General features: G+C 38.5%; 1 protein-coding gene across 3 annotated transcripts in view; it reads right to left on the bottom strand.

The window, feature by feature from the left end:
- The window catches only part of Marchf1 (membrane associated ring-CH-type finger 1), a 968,384-nt gene that overhangs the window by 67,647 nt on the left and 876,696 nt on the right, over window positions 1-24,041 (bottom strand). For all 3 annotated transcript variants that reach the window (XM_033765456.1, XM_033765457.1, XM_010629874.2), the window contains one exon: window positions 10,590-10,669. In XM_033765456.1, coding sequence (XP_033621347.1) covers window positions 10,590-10,669 — 80 coding nt within the window. The remainder of the gene's footprint in view (window positions 1-10,589; window positions 10,670-24,041) is intronic.

The following is a 24,041-nucleotide window of genomic DNA, read 5'->3' as shown; positions in this document are numbered from 1 at the left end:
CACTATGTAGTTGAGACTGACCTGAAACTCACTATCTCACTATTTAGCCCAGGCTGGTCTTGAACTCACAGCAATCTTCCTGCCTCAGCCTCTCGAGGGCTGGGATTATAGGCGTGCACCACCACACCTGGCTCAATATGGTTTCATAAGCAAGGAAATACATATGCTTTGTTCCCTCCTAAAAGCACAACTGAAATAATAGGCCTCAGTGCCCATGATATTTCTAGAAAGTAGAGTGACCTGTTTAGTCAAATTAGAAAGAAATCAATCAGTTCACTTGGTTTTATGCATTATTTTAAATTTACAAGTCAAGATAATCAGTATTATTGATGGTACTATTCTTGGAGAGATTACTACACAAATTGCAAAAAATTAGGGGGAAATGCCTTCTAATAACAAGGCATATATTTAAAATTTATAAATGAAAGATATAAATGCCATTTCTATAATCCTTTCAGGTTATTTTCATGTCTTATATATGCGTGCATCTTCATTGTTTTTGTTCATTCCACATAAAAATTGCTGAAATACATTCTGATTGTCTAAAATCATACTAAGCACTTATAACATTAGAAAGTGATGTTATACGTGTTCTTTTCCTTTGTTAGAGAAATCTTTACTCCATAAAATAAAGAAACAGTGGGTGTCTGAATTTTTACTGAGGACTACAATGAATAAAATTTTTCATTTCAAGAAAGAAATTAGTTCTAAAACATTGTGTCATGCTAGGATTACATTCATTTGCAATGCACATCTCACCTTTTTTTTTTTTCAATTTATGATCATGTAGGTGAAGAGAGGCCCATTTTACCTTTTCCAACTTTAACCACTACAAGTAAGAGAGAATGCAAGAGTGGAAAACAATACCTCTGACTCTGTCTTGAATAATCTCCCCAGGATCTCATCTTTGGCAGGTTACCAACATCCTGTATTTCCTACCAACTCAGCTGTTAGTAAAATGAACAGGAGACCAAGTGCTATTAATTCCTACAAGACTCAGCAAAACAAAGGAAAAAGCCTGAGAAACAGCATAAACTTGTGAACTTTCCAAAGAGTCTATTGCCTGTTAGAAATGAAAGCTTCCCATTAGGACACCTAGGGGAACATTTATCATCTGAATATTGAAGACTGAACAGTTCATCTTTTATCTGTGGAATGATCTTTGACAATAGAATGTCAGTCTCATTTTTGTATCCCCAAAGGAAGACAGAGAAACAATGGAAAAAGTAACAAAAGCTGAACAATCTCTATTACTGAATAAATATACAGCTAGGACCAACGAATGGAAAACAAAGTCAGACTGAAAAAACTGTCACACAGTGAGAAACGCAGAAAGAAACAAAGGTTGCATCAGAAAATAATAAGTCCAAGGAAGTGATAGCTGATAATGTGTGCAGATGTTCCAAGGGTCTCCAATAGATAGAAAGGTGACCAAGACAATGGGTATATCTTTAAATAAACACTGATTATAAATGAAGTTAATGAAGTACTATTTTCTTTTAAAAATCTTACTTATGATGCATAATTTCTTTAGCTTTTAATTAAAGTTTATCTAAGACTGAATACATAAACCCATGGCAAATAGGAAACTAGATGTTTCACAACGCGATTCCTTCAGGCTCCGTTCTGCTAACGCCTTGGGTCTATGCACATTTGAATGTAATTCACTGCAGAGGTAAATTACAGTTCCTGTAGTTTGTGGCCTTCATATTCGTAGGCATGAAACTTAACAGTGTTTATCTTATTATGTTTACCACTGCTAGGCTTAGCAAAAATATGAGGATGCTCAGTAGAATTTGAAGGTCAAAGAAATAATGGATAATATTTGGTGTTGCGTCCCAGTGAAAGTCTTTTGGTTTTGTACCAGAAATTCAAACTTCACTGAGTGTTTGCTCTCACAATTAATATCTTTACTCTGAGTAGATGAACTTACATGGTCACTAAAATAAATTTTTGAAATCTATAAGTCAATATATGTCTATATCAATCATTTACTTTTTTTCTATTGAATGGAAAGACATATCTATTTCCATGGTTATGGCCAGTTCTTCCACTTTGAGTTGTGCCCTTTCCCACCTTCTTTGAGGGAACTTCTTGTTTTTGTGTATCTCTAACTGTTCTCTCTGAGCTCAAGGGTTCTCTAAATTGAATCATAAGCAAAAAATGGCTCCCAAGCTTTTCCAGCTCTCCACCTATTCTCTTATTAAACTTTCTTATTAAGCTCTTCCCAGCTTCATTTCCTTGCTTTGGGCTATTAAATGTTGCTGACTTCTTCAAGTCCTCCTCTCAGTTTATACTTTTTCCATGGGAAAACTTGATAATCACCAGCTATTAACGAAAGACTCCCAATTTTTCACTCAAAGTTGAGATATGTCTTTAGAACTCTAGACTTATATGTACCTGCCTCTTGGATATCTCCCATTGGATATTTGTTTAGTACCTAAAACCTTCATGTTCAAAATTAAACTCTTATTTCTTTCTCTCAAGTGAGTTTTCTCTCAAAAGTAAATGTTACTGTACTATTTTCTAAATCAGAAACTTGAAAGCAGATATGAATATTGTTTATCATCCAGCCTTCCTCGCCTTACTTCTAAAACAGTTTTTACAATCCATTCATCTCCTTTTATTTTCATTTCCATTGTCATTGGCACACAGCCATGCAAGTCTACTTATTCTATTCGTTTTCCTTTGCTTTCAGACTTGCCCCACCTAATTGTTTCCCAACAGCAGACTGAGTGCTGTACGAAAATACAAAATAGACCATGCTATCCTTTTGCTTCACAGCTTGCAGAAACTCTCCCCTGGCCAGACCCTCAACTGTGTTAATAAAGCATTCTGTGCCTGCTACCTCCATCTTTCTTGCTAAGCCACCCCCAATAGATCTGCTCACATTTCTCCATCATTTCTGGATATTTTCACAAACCACATTCTTTTGCTGAAAGAGGTTATCCCTTCTCTTTCTTTCATTTTTTTTTTTTTTTTTTTTTTTTTTTTTTTTTTTTTTGGTATCAGGAATCGAATTTGGGTTCTTGTGCTTGCAAGGCAGGCGGTGGAACCACTGAGCTAAGCCCCGGATCCTCCCTTCTCTTTCTTGACTTATTCCTACTTCTCCTCTGGATTTCTGCCTGGTTATTATTTCCTCAAGAAAATTTACTTCATTCTACTAGGTGCAATGTATTCCTTTAGCTTTGTTCCTGTATTTATTTATTTTTTAACATTTACATGCTTAATCATTTGTCTTACCTATTGGAAAATAAGTTAATAAAATGTTAGGCAGTATGATTTTTCCACTGAATTTCCAGCTTCCACGACACTGTCTGGACACAAAGGAAATTCTCAATAAAAAGTTGTTCAGTCTCTGAGTGGATGAAAAAAAATCAATGCATGAATTTGATGATGGAGTAAGAAGGTTCATTTTACACACAATTCTCTTATGTGCTCAGACTTATTAACCAAAAGCTGTCTAAATCAATCTTACAAATGCCAATATTTTGTCAAATAGCATGATCTTGTTGCTCTCGAAAAGTAATCTACTGTGAACATTCTGAGCTTGAAGAAATTTTTCTTCCCATTTCTCCACACTCAGCTTAAAGTTATTACAACTTGCAAGAGTGAAACAAGTCAAAGTATAGGCTATTTTTACTATTTCCTTATCCAGTCTCACCTCAAAGTCATTTTAGAAATTAGAGTATACGTCACACATGCAAAAGTTATAGCATAATATAAGAAGTATGTGCTCACTCTCATCATGCAACCTAAGACAGAGCTAGAATATTGCATGAATTACCATTTACTGGACTCTACCTGTTTTAAAGAAACTATTGAAAAATTCAATGTCCCTTATTTGTTTACAGTGTACCGGCCGATTCTCATTCTTGTCCCTGTGGCTTGTTCAGGCCTCCTCTCTCAGCACTCACTGATTAGGAAAGTCATTCCAAAAGCTCTGTTTGAGCAATGTAAGAACTGTTGTGCATACTGCAGAGGATGCAAGGCAGGGTGTAAGACGTGATCCTTGGGTGATTATTTTATAGGGAAAAGGGAATGGAGGCAAATGAACTTAGAGAGCAGTTGCATACAAAATATATGATATGCATGATAGACATTATAGTAATTCCAAGAAAGAAAAGATCAACATGAATGACAAAGGCTTGGAAAAGCTTCATAAGGGAGGCTAAAAATAAGATGAGTACTGAAGCACTCTCAGGTATGAGCATTTGAAGAGGAAGGGAAAGACACAGCAGGAGGAGGTGCATTTGGTGGTGGTATAGGTGAGCCTGACTGTTTTCTTTCCCCTTCCTTATAATTCTTTTTCACTTCTGGCACGGAAGCTACCTTTTTGCTGAAGTGTACTTTCTCTAATTTGTAAGATTCCAGAGGATTTGCTGATGGCTGCATTTTAAACAAAACCTCCCTACCCAAGTATTTGGCCTACCCATGGCCTGGGTGAGAGAGAGAGGGGGGCCAACCCAAGGGCGAGTCTGACCTAGGGCAGGCTATTTATATTCCTTCCTCAGAATTTTATGTGTAAGTGCTTGGAGAGAAGTTTCTCATTTCTTTTAGGGCTACTGCTGATCAAATGTAAGCCTGAAGCTGTCTCTGCCCACCTCTATTTCTCCCTCTTTTATGTAGAGAAAGCTTTTCTGCAGTTGGAGAAAATGACAACCACAAAAGAGACAGAGTGAGCGACCCACATCGTTTGAGTTTCTGGAGTCCCCAGGGGCATCTGTATCCCTGGCTTTCCTATTTCTTTAGTAAATCGTCCTTTTCTTGTGTAAGCTCATGTGAGTGGCTTTCTCATAGAGAAGCCCCGACCGAAACAGATAGTAGATTAATGGATAGATGTGGAAAGAGACACAAAGTATCAAGAAGGGCCACGAATGGGAAGCAACCTCTTGAGGATAAAACGACAGGACTTTACTGGAGACAGGCCACATAACTGCAGAAGGAACAAGAACCACCAATAGAACTGGGGGTAGGAAGGAGGAAGTGGGTTTGAGAATAAGCAAGAGCCAAACTCTGACAGCGGGTTCCTAGTACAGATGGTTTTGTGTCAGTACAGATTTAATGACAGGACGAACCCTATCCTGGTATGAAGCACAGGAAAGTAATCTAGTCATGTTATGTGTCAGCGTTCCAGGGAATAGGAAAGAAAACTATGCACATCCATAATTTAGCTTCCAGACTCATCCTTTTGGTTCCTTTTTCTTCCCATCTAAACCATGGAGCAAATTTATAGCACAGAACCATGTTTCCCAAGGCATTGTCCTGCATCAGAGACATCACAGTCACCTGGGAACATGTCAGAAATACTAATTCATGAGTCCAACCACAGTGTAAGAGAAACTGTAGGGTGACCAGTGACCTGTAATTTAACAAGTCCTCCAGCTGATGATGATGTCTAGTAAGGTTTAGAACCATGGCATTGTTAGACTATCGTTACTGGTTGGTTCTACAAGCGGGTGAAGTAATCCAATCTACAGAGCTATGATTTAGCATAGTAAGCATCAGCATATCAGAAAAATATCTTTTTCCTAAAACCCATTCAGTAACTATGGCTTGAGCCCATACAACCTACTAGGTACTATTCCAGTTGTTTCACATATGGCAGTGAACAAATCTGATAGTTAATAGGAAAAAGCAGTTGTATTTTAGCAATTGAACATTGTGCTAGGGCCAAGTTCAGTCCCTGGTACCAAAAAAAAAAAAAAAAAAAAAAGTGCTAAGGAAGAGACTTCTTAAGGGGCCGAGTGTTAGTCAGGGGGTCAAGAAGGTCTCCCAAAAGAAATGGTACTTAAACTGAAAAGGAGCAACTAGGAAGTAGTCTGGGGAGGATCAGAAGGGACAATTTGATGTCAATCTAGGTCATGAAAGGAAGAGACCAGGACACTTTCAGGGAACTGGATGTAGACCAGCATGAACAGGAGGTAGTTGATGAAGGGTGTTGAAGCGAGAGAACCAGATCTGACAGAGAGACCATGCAGGATTTGTAAATCATATTAGAGATTGTGAGCCTTTCACTGAGGGCAACTGAGAGCTTCCTGAAAAATTTCAGGGAAGGGCTAACATGATCTAATTCCAATTTTCTTTTGAAAATATTTTTTCTGTTAAAAAAAGTAGAGACTTTACTGCTACACATAACTGGGGCTACAAGGAGTGGCAACTTAAAGCCCAAGTTATAATTGACTCATACAGACCTGTTTCTGAATAAGGCTGAGATGAGGGTGCGAAAGAGGATATAGTGCTCATGTGGGGACTAAATGCCAGGAACAGAAAAGGAGGAAGGGCTTAAGAGCCTCTTCTGCTTTGTGGTTGTGGCTGAGACTGGCCCTGCCTGTGCACGTCTGCAGCCTTAGGAGTGCAAGTTCACAGGCAACTGCTGCCTCTCTCAGGGTCGTCTTTCTCCCCATATGGGGGACTCTGGTTTCTGCACTGCAGCAATTTAGGTGGCTTTTCTCCCACTTAGGATATCGTGTAGAGACTGAATTTACTTTTCCAGTGTCACCATTACCTCTTTGAGCACGATTAGCAAATCTCTCTGTTCTGCCTGACCTTGAGAGGATTTCCGGTGCTTACCAGCTCTACTCTGTGTGAATGCCTTGTGTTAGCATATAAAACGATACACACTGTGTGTGGTTCACCGAGAATTATACATACTTGGCTCTGAGTGCTCTTGTGCTCGGCTGTGTTAGCATATAAAACGATACACACTGTGTGTGGTTCACCGAGAATTATACATACTTGGCTCTGAGTGCTCTCCTGTGCTCGGCAACATACCACCTGTTGTCTGCTGGACAGCTCACACCAGGACACCAGTGTAATCACAAGCAGCCTGCTTACAGTTACACTCACCACCCCTCCTTCAGTCAGCAGCCCTCTGAAATCTCCCTGTGTCTGTCAGTAGCATCAGCATCCCCTGACTCCCAAGTTTCAAGGTTTGGAATCTGCCTTGACACCTGTGTCTTATGCTTGGAGCAAATCCAGCCAGAGACTGTTCCTATTTTACTTGGTGGGATGCCAATATGCCCTTTGTTCTGTTCTTCCATTACCTGTTATCAGGCATCCTGCTTAATGCATGGGAGGACGCTTCCACCCACAACTCCCAAATTTAGGTTTCTTTCTCAGCAAATCCCCAGGAGCCCTATGACTTCTCTGTATATGACTCTTTGTTAGATTTACTTTATTCAATAAAGGCTTTTAAAATATGTCATCTTCCCCGCCGCCAGGGGAGCCCATTGAGTTCTTAAAGGAATATCATGCAAGACCTTGGTGGATAAGAGAGGCAATCATATATATTCACTGAGTCAAGGTGGGCAGAAAGGAGCACAATCTTTCCGAGTGGCCCTCAGCTTCTATGGCAAACATTTGGAACGCAAGCAGTTCATTGAGACTATATGTCAACACGAATTTAGAGATGAGAGTTGAGCAACTTGGAATGGTATAATGTTTTCTTCCAGATGCCTCAAAAATTAGTTGTTATCAGCAAATGTAAAGCTTCCAAGTTCACTGCACAAATTCACAAACTGTTCTTGCATGCTCAGACAGTCTCTCCTCTGCCTGTCAGAGCTGACAGTGTTCTCCCTGAGTTCAGTGCCTAGAATGCCATCCATCTCTGTGAATTCAGAGGACTTCTTTTCTCAGCCCTCATCTTACATCTTCCCAAGGGGTTCCTGTATCATATTAGATCGGCACCAATTTTCTTGTTTTTTGTGGTCCCTGCTTCATTCCTCTTCTTTCATTCCTATCTTAAACTTTTGTCTTTTCAGTGGTGCATTTAATTTCTCCCACTTAGATAATAGGCCACTGAAAGAAAAAGAAATCAAGAGTTTTCCCAATTTTATGTTTAGCATTTAGTATAATGTGCTTCTGATAGCATCCACTTAGTTGTTATATTTTGATCATAATCCACAGAAGAAAATAAAAGCAATAGGGCCATTGATTCCATTTGCATTCATAGAAATCAAAGTTAAATAGTCAGTCAGTCTTTGGAAATGTTCCTCCTGAGTAGTACTTGTAAGTTAGGAGAACTGTTTGCTATGACTTTCATTATAAGTATCACTGCTCCCCAATTACCATTAAATGTAAAGCTGCACCTTTGGTGGTCTTTTATTAAATAATGTTAGGAGTAGATGGCAAATGACATTACATGGCTACAAGCGGAGAGCTCAAACTAGAAAAAATATCTCATTCATATAACGACACACAAGTCCTGTTCAAAAGATTATAACTGGTTTTCCTGCTTCTTTCCTTGACCATTTTCTGTCATCCTTTGAGCATCAGTCTGCTTGTTACCTCCTCAGAAGACTTCCTCCCTGATTTCCAGAATGTTAGCTTTCTTTGCAGTGCACTCCCGAATTGCACTGCCATGATCATCAACATACATTAATTGTAAAACAATTTTGTGTTTGTGTTCCCCATCAGACTATAAGCTCTCTCATGTCTGAAACTATCCAGATATTATATACTTCAATATTCTCAGTGCCTAGAATGAAGCCTGATGTATAATAGATGCTTGGCAGAAGAAATGGCTAAGAATTTTGTGCATGACTATCGTTTAAAACTTCCAGAGAAATAAACCATTTCAATGCTGTCACACCCAGACCTCAATTCCTCTTCTTGCTCCTGTCTGCAGCGCACAAGGACGCCTTCCTTCTCTAGGTCATGTGATTCACACGAAACTCACAGACTTTTTTCACCAAGTAACTTCAACTTTTATAAAAACAAATCCAAACAATCAAGCATTGCGCAACACAAATATGCACTTGTTCTCAAATAGACTTCAAAAAGCTTAGGTAATTGGGAATAACATGAAAAATTTAAAATACAGTTTGTTTATACCTGCCTCATTTATTTCTATGAGGATAAATGCTCCTACAATACTTTTTAACATCACTTTGAAAATATATAATTTTGTGTAAAAATTTTAAGAAACTGATCTCTTGGTTATGAAATGTCTACATGCTGAAGTTTTTAGCGCATGATGATCAATATAGTTAATGGGTCTCCTTCCCTAAAGGCTGATATAACCATAACCTGTTTTTGTGTCCTTTCAGCCTTGAATGACCCTGCTGTGCCAGACAACTGGAGAATAAATTATAGCCAACTTTAGAGAATTTTGGGGGATACAAAAATCTGACCTTAAAGATCCCGGTCAGCCTTGAACAGCTCTCTGTCAGGATGTTAACCATTCACTAAATTTGCATTAAACAGTCTAAGGTTTCACATACTCTCACTCATGTTTTCTCCACTACTATTTTCTGAAGTAGAATGTGTACAAGACTCAACTGTCTTGTCAGTCCCTTTGCCAGCATAAATCATTATTCATCTCAACAGACAGAGGAAGAAGTCTAATTCTATTCTGCAACAGCCATCAAAGTCATGAACACTCTGCAGTATTTTTCTCATACTCAATCAGAAAAACAGCAGTATGAATACATGTTATGTTTTGAGGGTAGGCCAAACACACACATATAACTCACAGCAGGAAGAAACACGTCTGTCTGACATCAAGCCTTTCTCTGTAGTGACTAACCTGCAGGCTGCTACATGATCAGGCCCATCATCATAGGCAGCAGGAGGCTTTGGAACCGAGCTATGCACCCGGGGCCCAGAATCGTCCAAATACTTGCCACCTTCTGTGACTGCCAGTATGTCCATGTTGAAATTCATCTCTGAAAGTCTTTTCTGTACTGTTTCATTTTGCCTGAGACTGGGCAAGAGCTGAGAGTCTTGGGGGAAAAATCTACCTTTGCTTCCCTCTTGATTGCTTGAGGGTCTCTTCACCTCAAAGGATTTTCTTGGCAGAGAAACAGCACATTCTTGGTACCTTATGACTTTTCCTCTGCGGAAGTTTAAAGAACAACTCTCACATTCCATCAGCTCCTGTTGCTGCTCACCTTTGGATCCCAAATCAATAAGCTCAATTCCTTTTGGAGTGGAAGACTCAGCCAAACTTCCACATGATTTGTTATTGTTTCTCCTTCTTCTCGACAGTCTGAATTTAACCTGAGCTCTTCTTTTGGCCTGAATCCAGTGACCCTCTTCGGTGCAAGATGAATCTGAAGAATCGGTGTAAAGTTCCCTCCCTCTGGGGCTTGATATCTGGAGTGGGAAGTCATTTTTTCTCCCCTTTCTCTGCTCTTCTGCATGCTCATACCTCGTAGAGGCCCTCCTCCTCCTCCTCTTCCTCCTCCTCCTCCTCCTAGGCTTCTGTTTTACTGATTTCTTACCAGAATTCTTAGCAGGGCTCAGCACCATGACAGGAGTACAGTGCTCAAATACATCTTCTGACCTGTCATGCGAGATGGAAGGTCTAGACAAAGCAGCAGGCAAGGATGGGAAATGGGAATGGAGAGGAAAGTCACGGAAAGACAGGGAGAGACAGAATGATGAAAATGATAGCATGGCCAGGAGTTGGTAAACAAAGATCAACGGAAGAAAATGAACTAAAGGGAAACACAACCGAGCCAAGTATAAATTGTCCACAGGAAATGTAAAGCAAAAGCACAAGCCACACATTCTTGGAACATAACTCAAAAATACAAAACACTGGTCTAAGGAATACTGGATAGGATCATTTACTCAGCACTTACCTGCAGATGTCCTGAGTGGATGGACAGACAGACAACCTTGACTGGCTCCTGGGAGCTGTCCCTGTGGTGGGGCTGCTGGCCTGGAGAAACAAGTTAGATAATTTGGCATCTTGGTTAAGGTAATACATGGTCGATATCTTGCTTTTTTTCCACATGTTTAAAAAATTACAGCAAACGTGGCTGCCAGTCATGTTGTTCATAATGCAGCTCACAGAATATAGGAAGTTAAAGGGTGGGTTTTGCAAAAGTAAAACTTATTGAGGAACTTAGAACAGCTGATATGCTGTACCGCTCTGTTGTTGCCTCACTTATGAGAGAGGAAGATGATCATACAAGTTTCTATTCTATTTACTATAATCTTTTAAGTAGAAAAAGCTCAATTTGCCTGGGAAACAATTGGTAGTGGTTGAACATCTTAGGAAATAAAAAAACTAAAATACCATTGTGTGACAAGGATGCTAATAATCTGGGAGGTGTAAGTAATAAAACAGCATTAGATTGCTAGTTAATATCATGAGATAATATCAGGAAATTCTTTGCAATATTAATAAGACTGCAGTTTTAAATATTATTTCGTTATTACAACCAATAAAATACAGTGGACCCTTGGCTTACAAACTCAATTCATTCATGAGGATTGGTGTAACAAGTTGGCCAGTGGAAGGCTCAGGCTCCGTCACACAGCCTTCAAAGCCTCTCTTCTGCACACAGGCAGATCTCAGGGTCCCTACAGAGACACTGGCCCAGGATTTCTCAGTTAACCCCTCAGGAAAGGGTGCTGTCATGCTCCTTCTGGAACACTTTAAGGGTTAAATCTGTATCTGAGACCATTTGGAAGCACGAATGGCCAGCTTTCGGGTTGTAGCTGAAGACTTTGTTGATAAATTAAAATGAAAATTCTGGTTATAATCCAAGCTGATATATGTCAGCCAGGTCATAACTCGAGCGTCCACTGTAAATCCACTGAAACACCGTTGACCTTTTATATACTTTTAACCCTTTGACATAATGAGCTCAAGCATGAGAGCCTGCAAGAACTCAGCTTACCAGCACAAAGTCAGTGCTTTTCACTTGGTTCGTACCTTTGTAACATTTTCTTCACTCTGACTTTTAAAAAATGTATTTAATGCATATTAGAAAGCCAAAGATAGCATTCATCAATAATTTACTGAGTGGTTGTACTATGGTTTTATCTACAATCTCTAATATTTATAATAATTTCACAAGAGAAGATAATAAATTTATAGTTTTGAGTGGTATTACACACCAGATATTAATTTTAGCAATTTCCATATGTTTGATTAATACTGTAAGTGTATGTAGTGAATGCCACAATGCTACAATTCTGGAAACTCCTAACTGGGGCAGCTTCTCACTAATCAGTGGTAGAGCAGAGATTTGGACCAGGAATCTGGCTCTGCCTTCCTCCTCTTACCTACCAGTGACACAAATGGAGTTATGGGTCCAGGTTCAGCACTGTGTGATTGCATAGATAAAATACATAATTTTGCCACCAAGAAAACAATAGTAAGAGTACAAATATTAGCCAAAATTAACAATTACCATTTCAGAGACATGGGACTCATTTTACACTGACCCAGAGAAAGAGAAACTAATTCTAATTTAAGACGAAAAAAAATTAGAAAAGGAGGTGTAGCAGGCTGAAAAATAGTCCTCTAAAGAGGTCCACATTGTAACCTGTGGATCTTGTGGACATTTTTCCTTATGTGACAAAAGGGATTTCACAAAGGTAATTAGGAATTCTAATGGGGAGATTATTCTGGTAGATTCAGTATAATCATGAAGACCTTAATGAGAGGAAGGCAGTAGAGTTAGGGCCAGATAGAGAAATGAAGGGTAGGAGTAGAAATCAGAAAGAAGGGACGATGCCACACTTTGAAAATAAATGGATGTTCTGGGGATTTAGCTCAGTGGCTCCACTGCCTGCTTCACAAGTGCAAGGTCCCGAGTTCGATCCCCGGTACAACAACAACAAAAGAAAGTAAATGGGCAGGGTCCTCAGCTGAGGAATGCAAGCAGCCTCTAGATGTTGGGAAAAGTTGGAAAAGGGATTCCTCCCTAGACCTCGAGGATGTAACCCTGCGGACACCTTGATTTTAGCCCAGTGGGACCCATGTTTGGCTTCTGGCCTCCGAAACTAGAAGATAATACATTTGTGTTGTTTAGAGTTAACAAGTTCGAGGTAATCATTTACACCAGTCGTTGATAAGTAATACAGGAGGAGACACTTTAGCTGATCTTACAAGGAAAATAGGAATTAATAAAGAAGAGATAAAAAAATGTTTCGGGTTAGAGGAAATAGTGTATCGTGATGAAGGCAGGCATTTTCAACATCCTCCATGACACTGATGTATTCTTGCAGACTTTCAGTTCTCAATGTTCTGATCCTTTTCTATCAATTCTTGAATACTGTGTGCTTTTAAGTATTTAAACATAGTTTCTGAACATCAGTCCATTTTCAGTGATCTTGAACATCTGTATCAAAGCCCACTTCTTCCGAGTTTTTTCAGGATAGATTTATGTCTGCATCTTTCGAACAAGTAGAGTAAATTTTTGTAAAACATAATTTTTGTGTCATTTACATGGTAAGTAGTAAATAAGTTTCCGTAGACTGTGCAGCCCTTACTCCACATATGTCTAGAGACCTGGGGGAGTTCTCCACAGAGCAAGCAAGCACTGAATAAAGGTTATATATATGCTGGTACTCATTCTCATAAAAATCCATTCAAATCACCAGTTATATAGTAATGGATATGCAACACAGTATAATGAGCCTCATAATGAATTTCCATGGCTATGAAGCTTCACAGGCAATGGTGTTGAAATAGACATCATCACAGTAGAACAAATTTTACAGCCTCTCATGTCTGAACAAAAGTATGTTGTATAATGAGAAAATCATTTCTTATCGAGAACAGAACACACAAAGCATGCAGCTGCCCTTCGCAGACTGTTTTGGTCCACAATGACACTGAATCAAGGAATAGGTCTGTCAGTGGGTCTTTCGTACATGGAAGGGCCTAGAAAACAGTCCTCATTTCCCATAAGGAATACTCAAATAGCTAATACCCAGTCCTAGTTTGTACACATTCAAGTGGCTGGTGGGCACCTGTAGCAGATGCTGTACCTGTGCCCTTGACCTCCCCTGTGTTCGCCTGTATGCTGACTGTTCCCCACTTTAGGGTCTCCGCCAATCTGCTGCTCCTCCTCACATCCTTTCTGCTTCCGTATGTGTGCTTGGCTTTCTCACAGAGACACAACCTGAAAGTCCGTAACCTTGGATTTGGTGGAGTCTGTGGAAATGCCCTCATTTCTCGACTCTGCAGAGGGAGCAGTTGTGGGCAGTTCTGCAGTAACTTCCAGAATTTCTCAACAAGTCCCCAGCTGGATCAAAGCTCAGCTTCCCTCAGTTCTTTAACACAACCTTTACTGGTGGCTCCGCTTTCTCTATTTTAAATTTTCCATGTACTGCTGTTTTCTGAGGGGTCACCTGCCTGGAAAACTGTGTGCAACCAAGATTGCATCTAAATTAAAGTCAGATTTATTTGGTGAATGGACTCTTGCGGAACCCAGTTGAGACAAGATGTACCCTAGCTCGTTTCATGTTTGATTCATTTTCTCAGAAAACGCTAATTAAAATCCACTATGTTTTAGATACTATGCTGAAGAAAGAGACAGATGGCACCCTAAAGGACTTCTTGTTTAGTGGAGAGGCATGTACATAAACAGGCAATGTTAATATCGTGTTGTATATCCCGACAGATCCCAGGGTGGGTGGAAGGCAGGGTGCCTAGCATAGAGCAGGGGATTAAGGTAAGTGACCCAGAGGGGCTAATAACTAACCCGGGAAAGGTGAGGATAGGCACAGTGGGGAGAGTCATCCAGACAGGGAAAAAAGTGTGCAGGCACACAGAGGAGAAAAATAGCAGACTAAAGATTCCTAACAAAATATGCGGTGACGCATTATTAGAATAGAACTTAGAGCCTAAAATACATCTATCTATTATGTGTCAACAATCTATCTATCTTTCTATCTTCTTTCTTTCTATCCATCCCTTAGCACATGACAATTTCCATTTCAATTCAGCAGGAAGAGATAGGTTATTAAATAAATGGTATTGAAAGAAGCAACTTGTCATTTGGAAAAACAAAGTTAGGTCCCTGTTTTATTGCTTACCCTAAATCTTGGTGTATAAAAGATTTAAATATAATTTAAAAACCCACAAAAGTATGTGAAACATAATCAGGTATATTTATCATACTGTGGGTGGAAATCCCATTCCCATAGTGACATGAAACCAAAAATTAATATAGGAAACAACATAAACATGATGATTTCAAACATAAAAACTTGAAATTTATACAAAAAGACATAAATTTTCATACAACTATAGACAAACATAGACAAAACTCAATATTATAATGCCATAATTCATAACATATGAGAGCCAAGGAGCTAATTGCTCTAGTTTTCAGAAACCTCTTACAAATCAAGAAAGACAATTTGATCTTATAGAACAATGATTAAATTCACAGAAAAAAAAATTACAAGTGGTCAAAAGCCAGGTATAAAAAGATGTTTAATCTCATAGTAAACAAATGCAAATTCCATTAACAACGCTATGCTTTCACTTATGAAATGAACACATTTGAAAAATCATTGCTAACTCCCATCTAATGGGACTGAGGGGAGGAGACCAAATATCGTCCCATATTGGTGAAGTAACTGGAATCTTCTGCAGTTTATTTGGAGGTCAATTTGGTAGACATTATTAAAACAGAAATGTCCATGCAGTTTAAACTAGAAAAATCTACTCATTGAAATTAGCTTTGCTAAAAAACTTGCGCAATTGCCCAAAGGTGCATTTTTACAAGAATGTTCATTTTAGCTCTGTTTGTAATAGCAAGGAATTGGAGACAACTCAAATATTCACTGATTGTTTACAATGAAGTGGACAAGCCACTAAAATGAATCAGAGACAACAGTTCTTTGTTTATGTCTATTTGCATATGCTAATGAAGAATCTGGAGATGTGCACATTTAATTATTGACTGCGATTATCTATGTGAGGTAGGATTATGGGAAATCTCTATTTTTCAGGTTCTATGTTTTTATGGTTTAAAACTCCAATTTTAATAACTGGAAAATAATTGTTAAGTCACGTCAATGATGTTTTAAATCCATGCCAGTAATATTAAGAATCAAGATTTGTGTTGTTTTCCTCCCAGTGTTGAAGTCATGAAATCATTGCTTACTGAACCTCTGAATTTCATTTCCTCATTCAATTGAATATAGTCAATCACAACAGCTATGTAAAAGGTTTAAAGAGTTATATTATTTCATTGATCTGAGAACTGCTTTGTAGAGTGTGGAGTGTCCAAGGGTTGTAATAAAGGTCCAATCTTGAGATATTAGAATTCTTTTTATTCATTTTCAGTAAGTTATGCTTTTTGCCACACATGAGCTCAGTGGTATTTCCTTGAGGGAAAAACACACAACAGATTTAGACTAGCAACTATGAATCATAACTAAAAGTAAGAATTACTGGGAAAATGTTTAAAAACATCTTTACCTGGGCCTGAAAATGGGCACAGGGCTCAGATATCAGTATTCGAAAAAGTGGCTTCAGGATTGTAATGGGCACCCAGGTTAGAACCACTGGAGTTGGTCAAAGAAGATACTGTCATACTTTTAATTTCATAGTAGATGTTTTTCGGAGACAACAGTGTATTAATATTATTGAAAATTTGATTTTTTATTTTGAGAGGAAAAGAAGTGTCTTTTAAATCTCCAAATCTTGCTTTTATCAAGTTAGACACGATCTTGGAATTCAAGGTAGAGTTTTCTCAAGACTGTTGTGTTACAGGAAGTGAAATCACCCTTTGCTTACTCTTCCTTGCTGCTGATGAACCAGACAAGGGAAGAACAAAGAATAAATTCCACTGTCTCTACCTGCCACGTAACCACCCTGGCTCAAATATGGTTTGAGAAGTGGGTGCAGGGAGTTTGTAGAGCCTCACCAGTATATTCCTGGGGGAAACCAAGAGCATGGATCTCCTTCTTCCCTTATGCAGAAACGCTGTGTTGGGGGCCTCTCAAGCTTTGCAGGTTGTATGGGTAGCGCACAGAGTGGTACCTGTGGGCCCAAATGCCTGCCTGAGGCAGAAAGATCTGAGATGCTTATTTCTCCCTTGCCTCAGCTTGATGTAGACTGAGGAAATGCACACAACTTGAGCTTTCTCGGCCATGTGAACAACAGCTGAGATTGCTCACCTGGGCAAGTAACTGGACTACCAGAACTAAGGTGAATGTGACTTTATAACGGGAGGTCACAGAGAGGACCCAGCCAAAAGGCCTGGGATTGCAAGTGAACTCTGAGCTAGCTACAAGTCCCCTGCAAGGAGCACTTTAGCAATAGGTTTTTTTTGTTATTGTTCAGTTGAAAAAAATGAAATATTTCCCATATTTGATTGAAAGCTCAAGAAGAAAATAGATAAATCACTTTTAGAAATTTACCTTTGTTTCCCCCTACATTGTACAAAATTTACCTTACTACATGCTGAAAGTTGTGAAGGCTTCCTAAAAACCTTTGTAGCAATGCCTGCACCATGCTCTGTTCATAAAACTGAGATGTAGAAGAAAGTGATCTTGAAGCAAATTCTATAATACTGTAGAATAGAAATGGTGCATAAAGGAAGAAACAGGTTAGACAATAACAAGTAGAAAAGAGTAGCATCATAGGTTGTCCTAATGCTCCTTTTGGCATGCCAAGATTTGAAAGGAACTGAACATATTAAAAAAAAAAAAAAAACAACCCACTGGCTTTGGCACTTCATACCACTAGAAAAATGGCTAGGAAAAAAAAAAAGATTCTTCCAGTGTGTGAAAAGTAGAATGTACAACTAAATGAGGGATCTAGCTGGTCTTGGGAGGCCCTAAAATGCCAGTGTGTGGAGCTATGGTTGTGTGCACAGAATGAGCTAGGCCAGGACACATTTCCTGTTGAAATACAGACAAAACAGAGAAAGAATCATGATTATTAGAAGAAGGATCTAACAGGAAGTTTCAAGTACCAGCCCATGTATCCTGCCATGTTTCAAACAACTGGCCATTTATTTCAATTAATATTGCTCAGATCCATGGTGTGATTTGTCAGTACTTCAGATTGGGCTACTTGGACTAGAGATGAGAAGGCTAATTATGAGAGGAAGGGTTGTCTTGCTGAATATTGTGTAGGAAACATTATGCAAAGAAGTTTCACTTTAATCATGGAACTGAGGATGCCTAGTAAAATGGGTGCTATTTGCGAGCTAGTTTGAGAAGCAAATTCCAGTGGTTGTCAGATACTTCCATTTTCCCATGCCAGCTGCAGCTCTGGTGCACAGTTCTTGAGAGTGTCAACTGATCTCACAGTGACAATGCTGTACTTCAAATGACTGCCATTCACTTTCTACTTTCTAGTTCTGATTCCATGAGGTGCCACAGTCTGTACACAAGCCTGAATGGGAACAAATTCACACATCCAGGAAACACCTTCAGTGATGGAGACTAGATTGTGAATTTGTGATTTATCTTATGGAAAGAAAGTTTGGAGAGATATTTTGGTTATTTCTCAAGAGACCTATCAAGATTGGGTATCTATAACTAACCTCAAAATGTGCCCTTAATTTAACTACTCCCCAATCTTTGTCTCGTTCTCTTTCTACTCCTTCATTAGGCCACTACTCAAATATTCCACCTGCACCCAAACTTCCAGCTTGTACCCAGGCTGCTATGGTTTATATCTAGATGTCCCCTACGAGCCTCATGATGTTCATAGGCAGGCCTTTTGGAAGGCCAATTAAGTTATATATTAGGCCTTACAGCTGACTTGCTGTTCTGTGGGGTCTGGTCCAAAGAGATGGGTCACTGGGGGCATGGCTTGGAAAATTTATCTCCCTCCTTAGCTTCTCCTTTCTCTCTGTGCTTCCTGTCCAATATCCTATAAGCAGCTCTTGTCCACTGTACTCCTGTGCCACTCTGTCCTGCTTTGGAGCTACCCCAGTATGGACTGAAACACGAGCTAAAATAAACCCTTTCACCTTTAACTTGTAGGTGTCAGGTACTGTGTCCTAGCAACAATAAAGTTACTAAGACGCAAGCACTGCTTTGAGTGAAACCTCACCTGAGACCCAAGGGGCACCAGAAACAGTGCTAGGAAGAAGATCCACAAGAAGATTTTAGCAGCTGGATCACTCTGGGTTAGACATACATACTCTTTGCTGGTAATGACTGCTCTGGCAACGTTGTCTAGTGATCTACAGCACCGCATTGGATTGGATGAGTGCAGGTGAGTGGAGAAATGTACAGTAGCTCTAACATTTGTACAGGAAACTGCTACACTTTAAATTTCAAGGGTCCCCAAAGTCTTATGTATTGAGGGATGGATCCCTGAGGCAACGATGTTTGGAGTGGGGGGCTAGAGGTGATTGTGTCATGAGCCACTAACCTCGTCAATCCAACAACGGCCAGATGCGTTCCTAGTTGAAGAGTCCTTAGGTGGTGGAGCTCAGTTTGAGGAAGACCATTCCCCCTCTCTGTGCTTCCCAGGTGCTATGAGGTGAGCAGTCTTGCTCTCCATGTCCTCTTCCATGCTGTTCTGCCTCAGCACAAGCCAAGGAAATGGACCCAGCCAGCCATGGGCTGAAAGCACTGAAATGATGACCCCTACCCCCCAAAAAAACTTTCCTTCCAGGTATTTTTCTCAGGTATTTTGTCACAGTAACAAAAGCCTGACTAACACAGAGGCACAAATGGAAATTTATTATTATAATTATTATTTTATTATTATTATTTCAAGGCTTTATTAACTGCCTTAAAAACTTCTGTGAAAGAGAAGAGTAAGGTCAGCTGAGCCAACTAATAAACAAGGGAACTCTGTGAAAGCCTGTGTGTGTGTATTACCCAAAATGCAGAGAGATTCCCTAGGCAGAAGCTGGAGGATGAATGCACCAGACCCTGCTCGTTCAAGTGGTCAATTCCTGAAGATAGTCTTTACATTTCTTAGGAGATCCTGCTGAATCAACCAAGTGTTACATCAGTGTCTTACATTACTCCCTTTCATTGGCTTCTCTTTTCCTGTCTTGCTGTTGCTTCTCCCTCACTTCTGCTACTTAGGGGTCATATTCCAAACAAACTCTTTGCACAAGCATTTGTCCTAGGCTCTGCTGTTCAGAGAACATCAACCCAGACAGTGGGAGATTAACTTGTGCTGTAATGGCAGGTAGAAATCTGTGGGTCTCTGGGACAAAGCTTGAGCTGCACATTTAGAGGATAAACTGAGGCTACAGATACCACTGTATATTCTAGTCTGGATTCTCTCCTATGTCCTGTTTTGTATATATTGTCTATCAACTGAATGCCATAGTTCCAGGTCTGTTTTTGATCTACATTCTATTGCAAGCAGACCACCTTCTAGATATGGACCCTCCCTTCAACTTGATGCAACTAAGTATTGAGAAATAGGAAAACACTCTCACAGTTCCACTGCCTTCCATTCTCCTGCTTTTTGACATATTTTCCACAAAGATACAGCCCAAATAATTTACTTTCTTTTCTCAAAAGGGCTTCAGAGATTGCTCATTACCTAGTACACTAAATGCAAAGGAATCCATGGTTTCTGCGTTCTGGAACTCATCTGCTTTTCTGGTATGAATACCCTCAATTTTTCTTTCCTCAGTTTCAGCAATGACCATTTCATTTGCTACTCTCAAACATGCCCTTTGTTTTGTATCTCTACCTTTTTGGAGAAATAGCAAGAAATAGCCTTGGAATTCCCCCAAGACCCAGTTAATTTTCCTATGTTTATGCATACCCATTATTCTGAGCTCCAGGGCCTCCTTTGAACATCTCTTTTGATAATAGTTTTGCTCTAGCATATATTTTATCATCTGTGTCCTTGTCTGAACATTTCCAAACTGCCACAATAGTCTACATCTAATTTTCTTATTTGCTTCAGTAGAAAATAGAGCCAAAAGTCCATGTCTTACATATTTTGGAAATCTACATGGTATCTTAATGTAACAGGTAGCTAATAAAGAGTTGTAGAGCAGAACTGAACTTAGTAATTGTTAAGTCAAGCTGAACTGGACTGGTAATAATTTAACCAAGTTGAACTGACCTTGGCAAATCTTATCCTGAGTACAGAAGAGAAAGAGATGACAATCACGTCACAGTGAACAAAGAAGGGTTCTACTCTTCTCTATTCAAGAGGCAATTTTTCCCTGTAACAAAATAAATGAACTGAAGCCAAAATTTTATTCAAGTCTTGAGGCCATTTTCTCAGAGTTTGGAGTCAATAAGCCTACAGAATGAATGTTCATCTTCTATTTTCTTGTAAAGATAGAGGTTGCTATTTAGGAAATGATATAATTATATTATGCAAAGAAGAACATATCTTTTAACAATTTTGAAGCTGGCAGGGCCTGCTTAAAAAGAAAATGTGTTAATTGAGGATAAAAATGAATTAAAATCTTTTAAATGCATGGCCCCATTCAGTAGCAATGTATTGTTTTAATTTGCTAGTTAGTACATAACAAGAGCTTGGTAATTTGTTCATCCTTTTAATAGGTGCAAGACTGAAATGGGGCTGGGGAGGGAAAAATAACAATTGGCTGCATGAACAGACTAATATGTTCTTTGAAATGAAGCTTTCTTTGCAATGGATGTTTATTTCAGATAATTACATTGTATAGTGCATTCGAAAGGGAAAAACAAACAGGAGGCCAGCTGCACTAATTTTATCAAAGTTATTTATATCAGCAGTATAATTAAAGGCACTAATTTCAAATTAGGTTTTCTGAGAATCCATTTATAGGCAACACCAGGCAAGTTGTCTCTGTGGCATCTAGACCATGATTTTGCTCTGGGGGCAATGTTAACTATTGCCAATTGGCTTTGGCATTTTGAAAATTAATTATTGTTTTAAAAAATTCTAAACTATTGCCTCCTGCTGCCCTGACCAGTTTAGATCCACTCCACTAGGAGAGCCCAGTATATAATTTATGGCTATGACAGGAATAATCACGCATAATCATTTACAAATGGCTTCCCTTATTTAGTAATACATTAATAATAGCCCATGAAGCATGATATGAGAACTGCATATGCGAAATGTTGCAGAAATTTTCTCTTTTTAAAAACCTCCATTAATTTCAGCAGTAGTTCATGAGTAGCATGTTAAAGATTTAAGTAGTAGATGAAATATTACACTGGTTCTAGAGAGCAGAAATTTAGCCCAAAATGATCTAGAAGACATTTCTGGCTGTTTAAAAGATACTAATGATCAATAAACAAATTTGGAGAATGTATCTTTGCATTCATAGAGGTAAAGGAAACCTTGTACAGTGACCATCTGATCTAACCTCCACTATCATCCCATGATGCAATTCTCCATACATGGTTATCTGGTCTCTCCTCAGCCAGGAGTAGGTAATTTACCTACTATCTCCTGAGAATGTTCCTTTCCTTTTTAGAGTGAATTAACTGTAACATCTTAATATTGTCTGTGGTTTCCAGCACTAGCTCTATTTTTATCTTCTAAAGCCATACAGAATTTGTTTAATGTCCAAATCTTTCTCCTGTATATTATAGCTCCTATCTATCTTTCTTTCTATGTATGTATGTATGTATGTATGTATGTATGTATGTATCTGTCTATCTATCTATCTATCATCTATCTACATACTGTTCTTGCATCCTACACTTGGTCTTTTTTTCACTTTATATAAATTTGGAGCAAATATTTGAAATATATAAATGTGTAACATACATTTGGTGCAGTGAGTGAGTATAGAAAGCAGGTGATAAATCTATAAAGGAAAATTTTGGACAAAACTGATCCTTCAATGTTCAGTTAAATATTGTTCTACCTTTTTTGTTACGTAATCAATGAAGGGTTTTGGCACCAGATTCAAACTCAGGTCCTTGTGCTTGCAAGGCAGCACCAGAACCACTGAGCTAAATCCCCAGAAATGAAGGGTTTTGAATAAGAGGTAAGAACAATGATGAATATCCTTTAAAAAGAGTAACCCACTGAAAATAAAATTTTAAAAAATTTAATTTATGATTGTACCTCCTCCATACGATATATATTAATTCATCAGTGGTAAATATTGATAAGCACAGAAATAGAATAATATATGAATAATTATGGCCAATTAATTTTCTACAAAGCTGCCAAGGTAATTTAATGAAGAAAGAAAAATCTTTTTAAAAAATGGTACTAGAACAAGTGTATAGCCATGAGGGAGAAAATAAATCTCAAACCTTACTTTCTCACATTAGAATTAAGTAAAATGATTCAGAGAACTAAACACAAAAGGTAAAACCATAAAATTCCTAGAAGAAAACATGAAAGAAAATTATTGTGACCTTGGAGTAAGGAGTGGTTAGCTAGATGGGATACAAATTACACAAATAGTAAAAAGTTAATAAAGCAGACTTTACAAAAACTTAAAACGTTTGCTCTGAGAAAGATATGTATAAAGAAAGTGGAAATGCAAAGTCCATATCAGTTAAAGTGCTTGTATCTAGAACACATATAAAACTCTTGACCTCTTATAACTCATTAATAAGCAAACAACTTAATAAAATGTTCTAAATATTTGAAGATCTGCCTAAAAAGATATATGAATTTCTAATAAACATCTAAAACATTGCCTCAAATCATTAATCATGAGTGAAATGTAAATTAAATCCACAATGACACACCACGCATACCCAGTGGAGCAGCTACAAATAAAATCCTGATAAAAATCAAACTGAAGAAGTCTTGGTAAATAGGGGAGGGTGGAGGGTGTGAACGGAGGGCAGGGGCATGGGGAAAAAATGAGAGCCAAGACCTGTCATGTGCAGGTACAAGATCCCAATGATGAATGTAACTGTAATGTATAACTAAAATGTTCCAATAAACTCAATGGGAAAAAAAAATCAAACTGAAAAGGATACACAGTAACTGGAACTTCTGTGCAATGCAGGAGAAAAATAAAACAGAATATCTTTTGGGAGCTCCATATAAATTTAAATATACCTATAATGTAACCTATCATTCCTTTCCTTTGTATCTACCCAAGAAATTAAGTCAATACTTGTACAAAAATGTTTATAGATAGCCACTTTACTCACAATAGGCACAAATTATCAAAGAGAATCAAAATCTCCATCTGTAGGGGAATGTTTAAGAAAAATGTGGTATATTCATGAAGTAGAAATATTATTTAGTAATAAAACAAGCAATTTATATATGCAATACCAGAGATAAATTTTAGAATAATTATAAAAGAAGCCAGTTACAAGAACAGATGTAGTGTAGCCCCATTTATAAAATGCAAGCTAATCTATAGTTGCATGAAAATATTAGTGGTTATTGGGGGCAGAGATGGAAGGAGAGC

This window comes from Fukomys damarensis, unplaced genomic scaffold (genome assembly GCF_012274545.1).
Source record: "Fukomys damarensis isolate Sample0158 unplaced genomic scaffold, DMR_v1.0_HiC HiC_scaffold_18, whole genome shotgun sequence".
Taxonomy (NCBI): domain Eukaryota; kingdom Metazoa; phylum Chordata; class Mammalia; order Rodentia; family Bathyergidae; genus Fukomys; species Fukomys damarensis.
The sequence above is the reverse complement of the archived record's forward strand: the minus strand, read 5'-3'. Positions and strand labels throughout refer to the sequence as shown.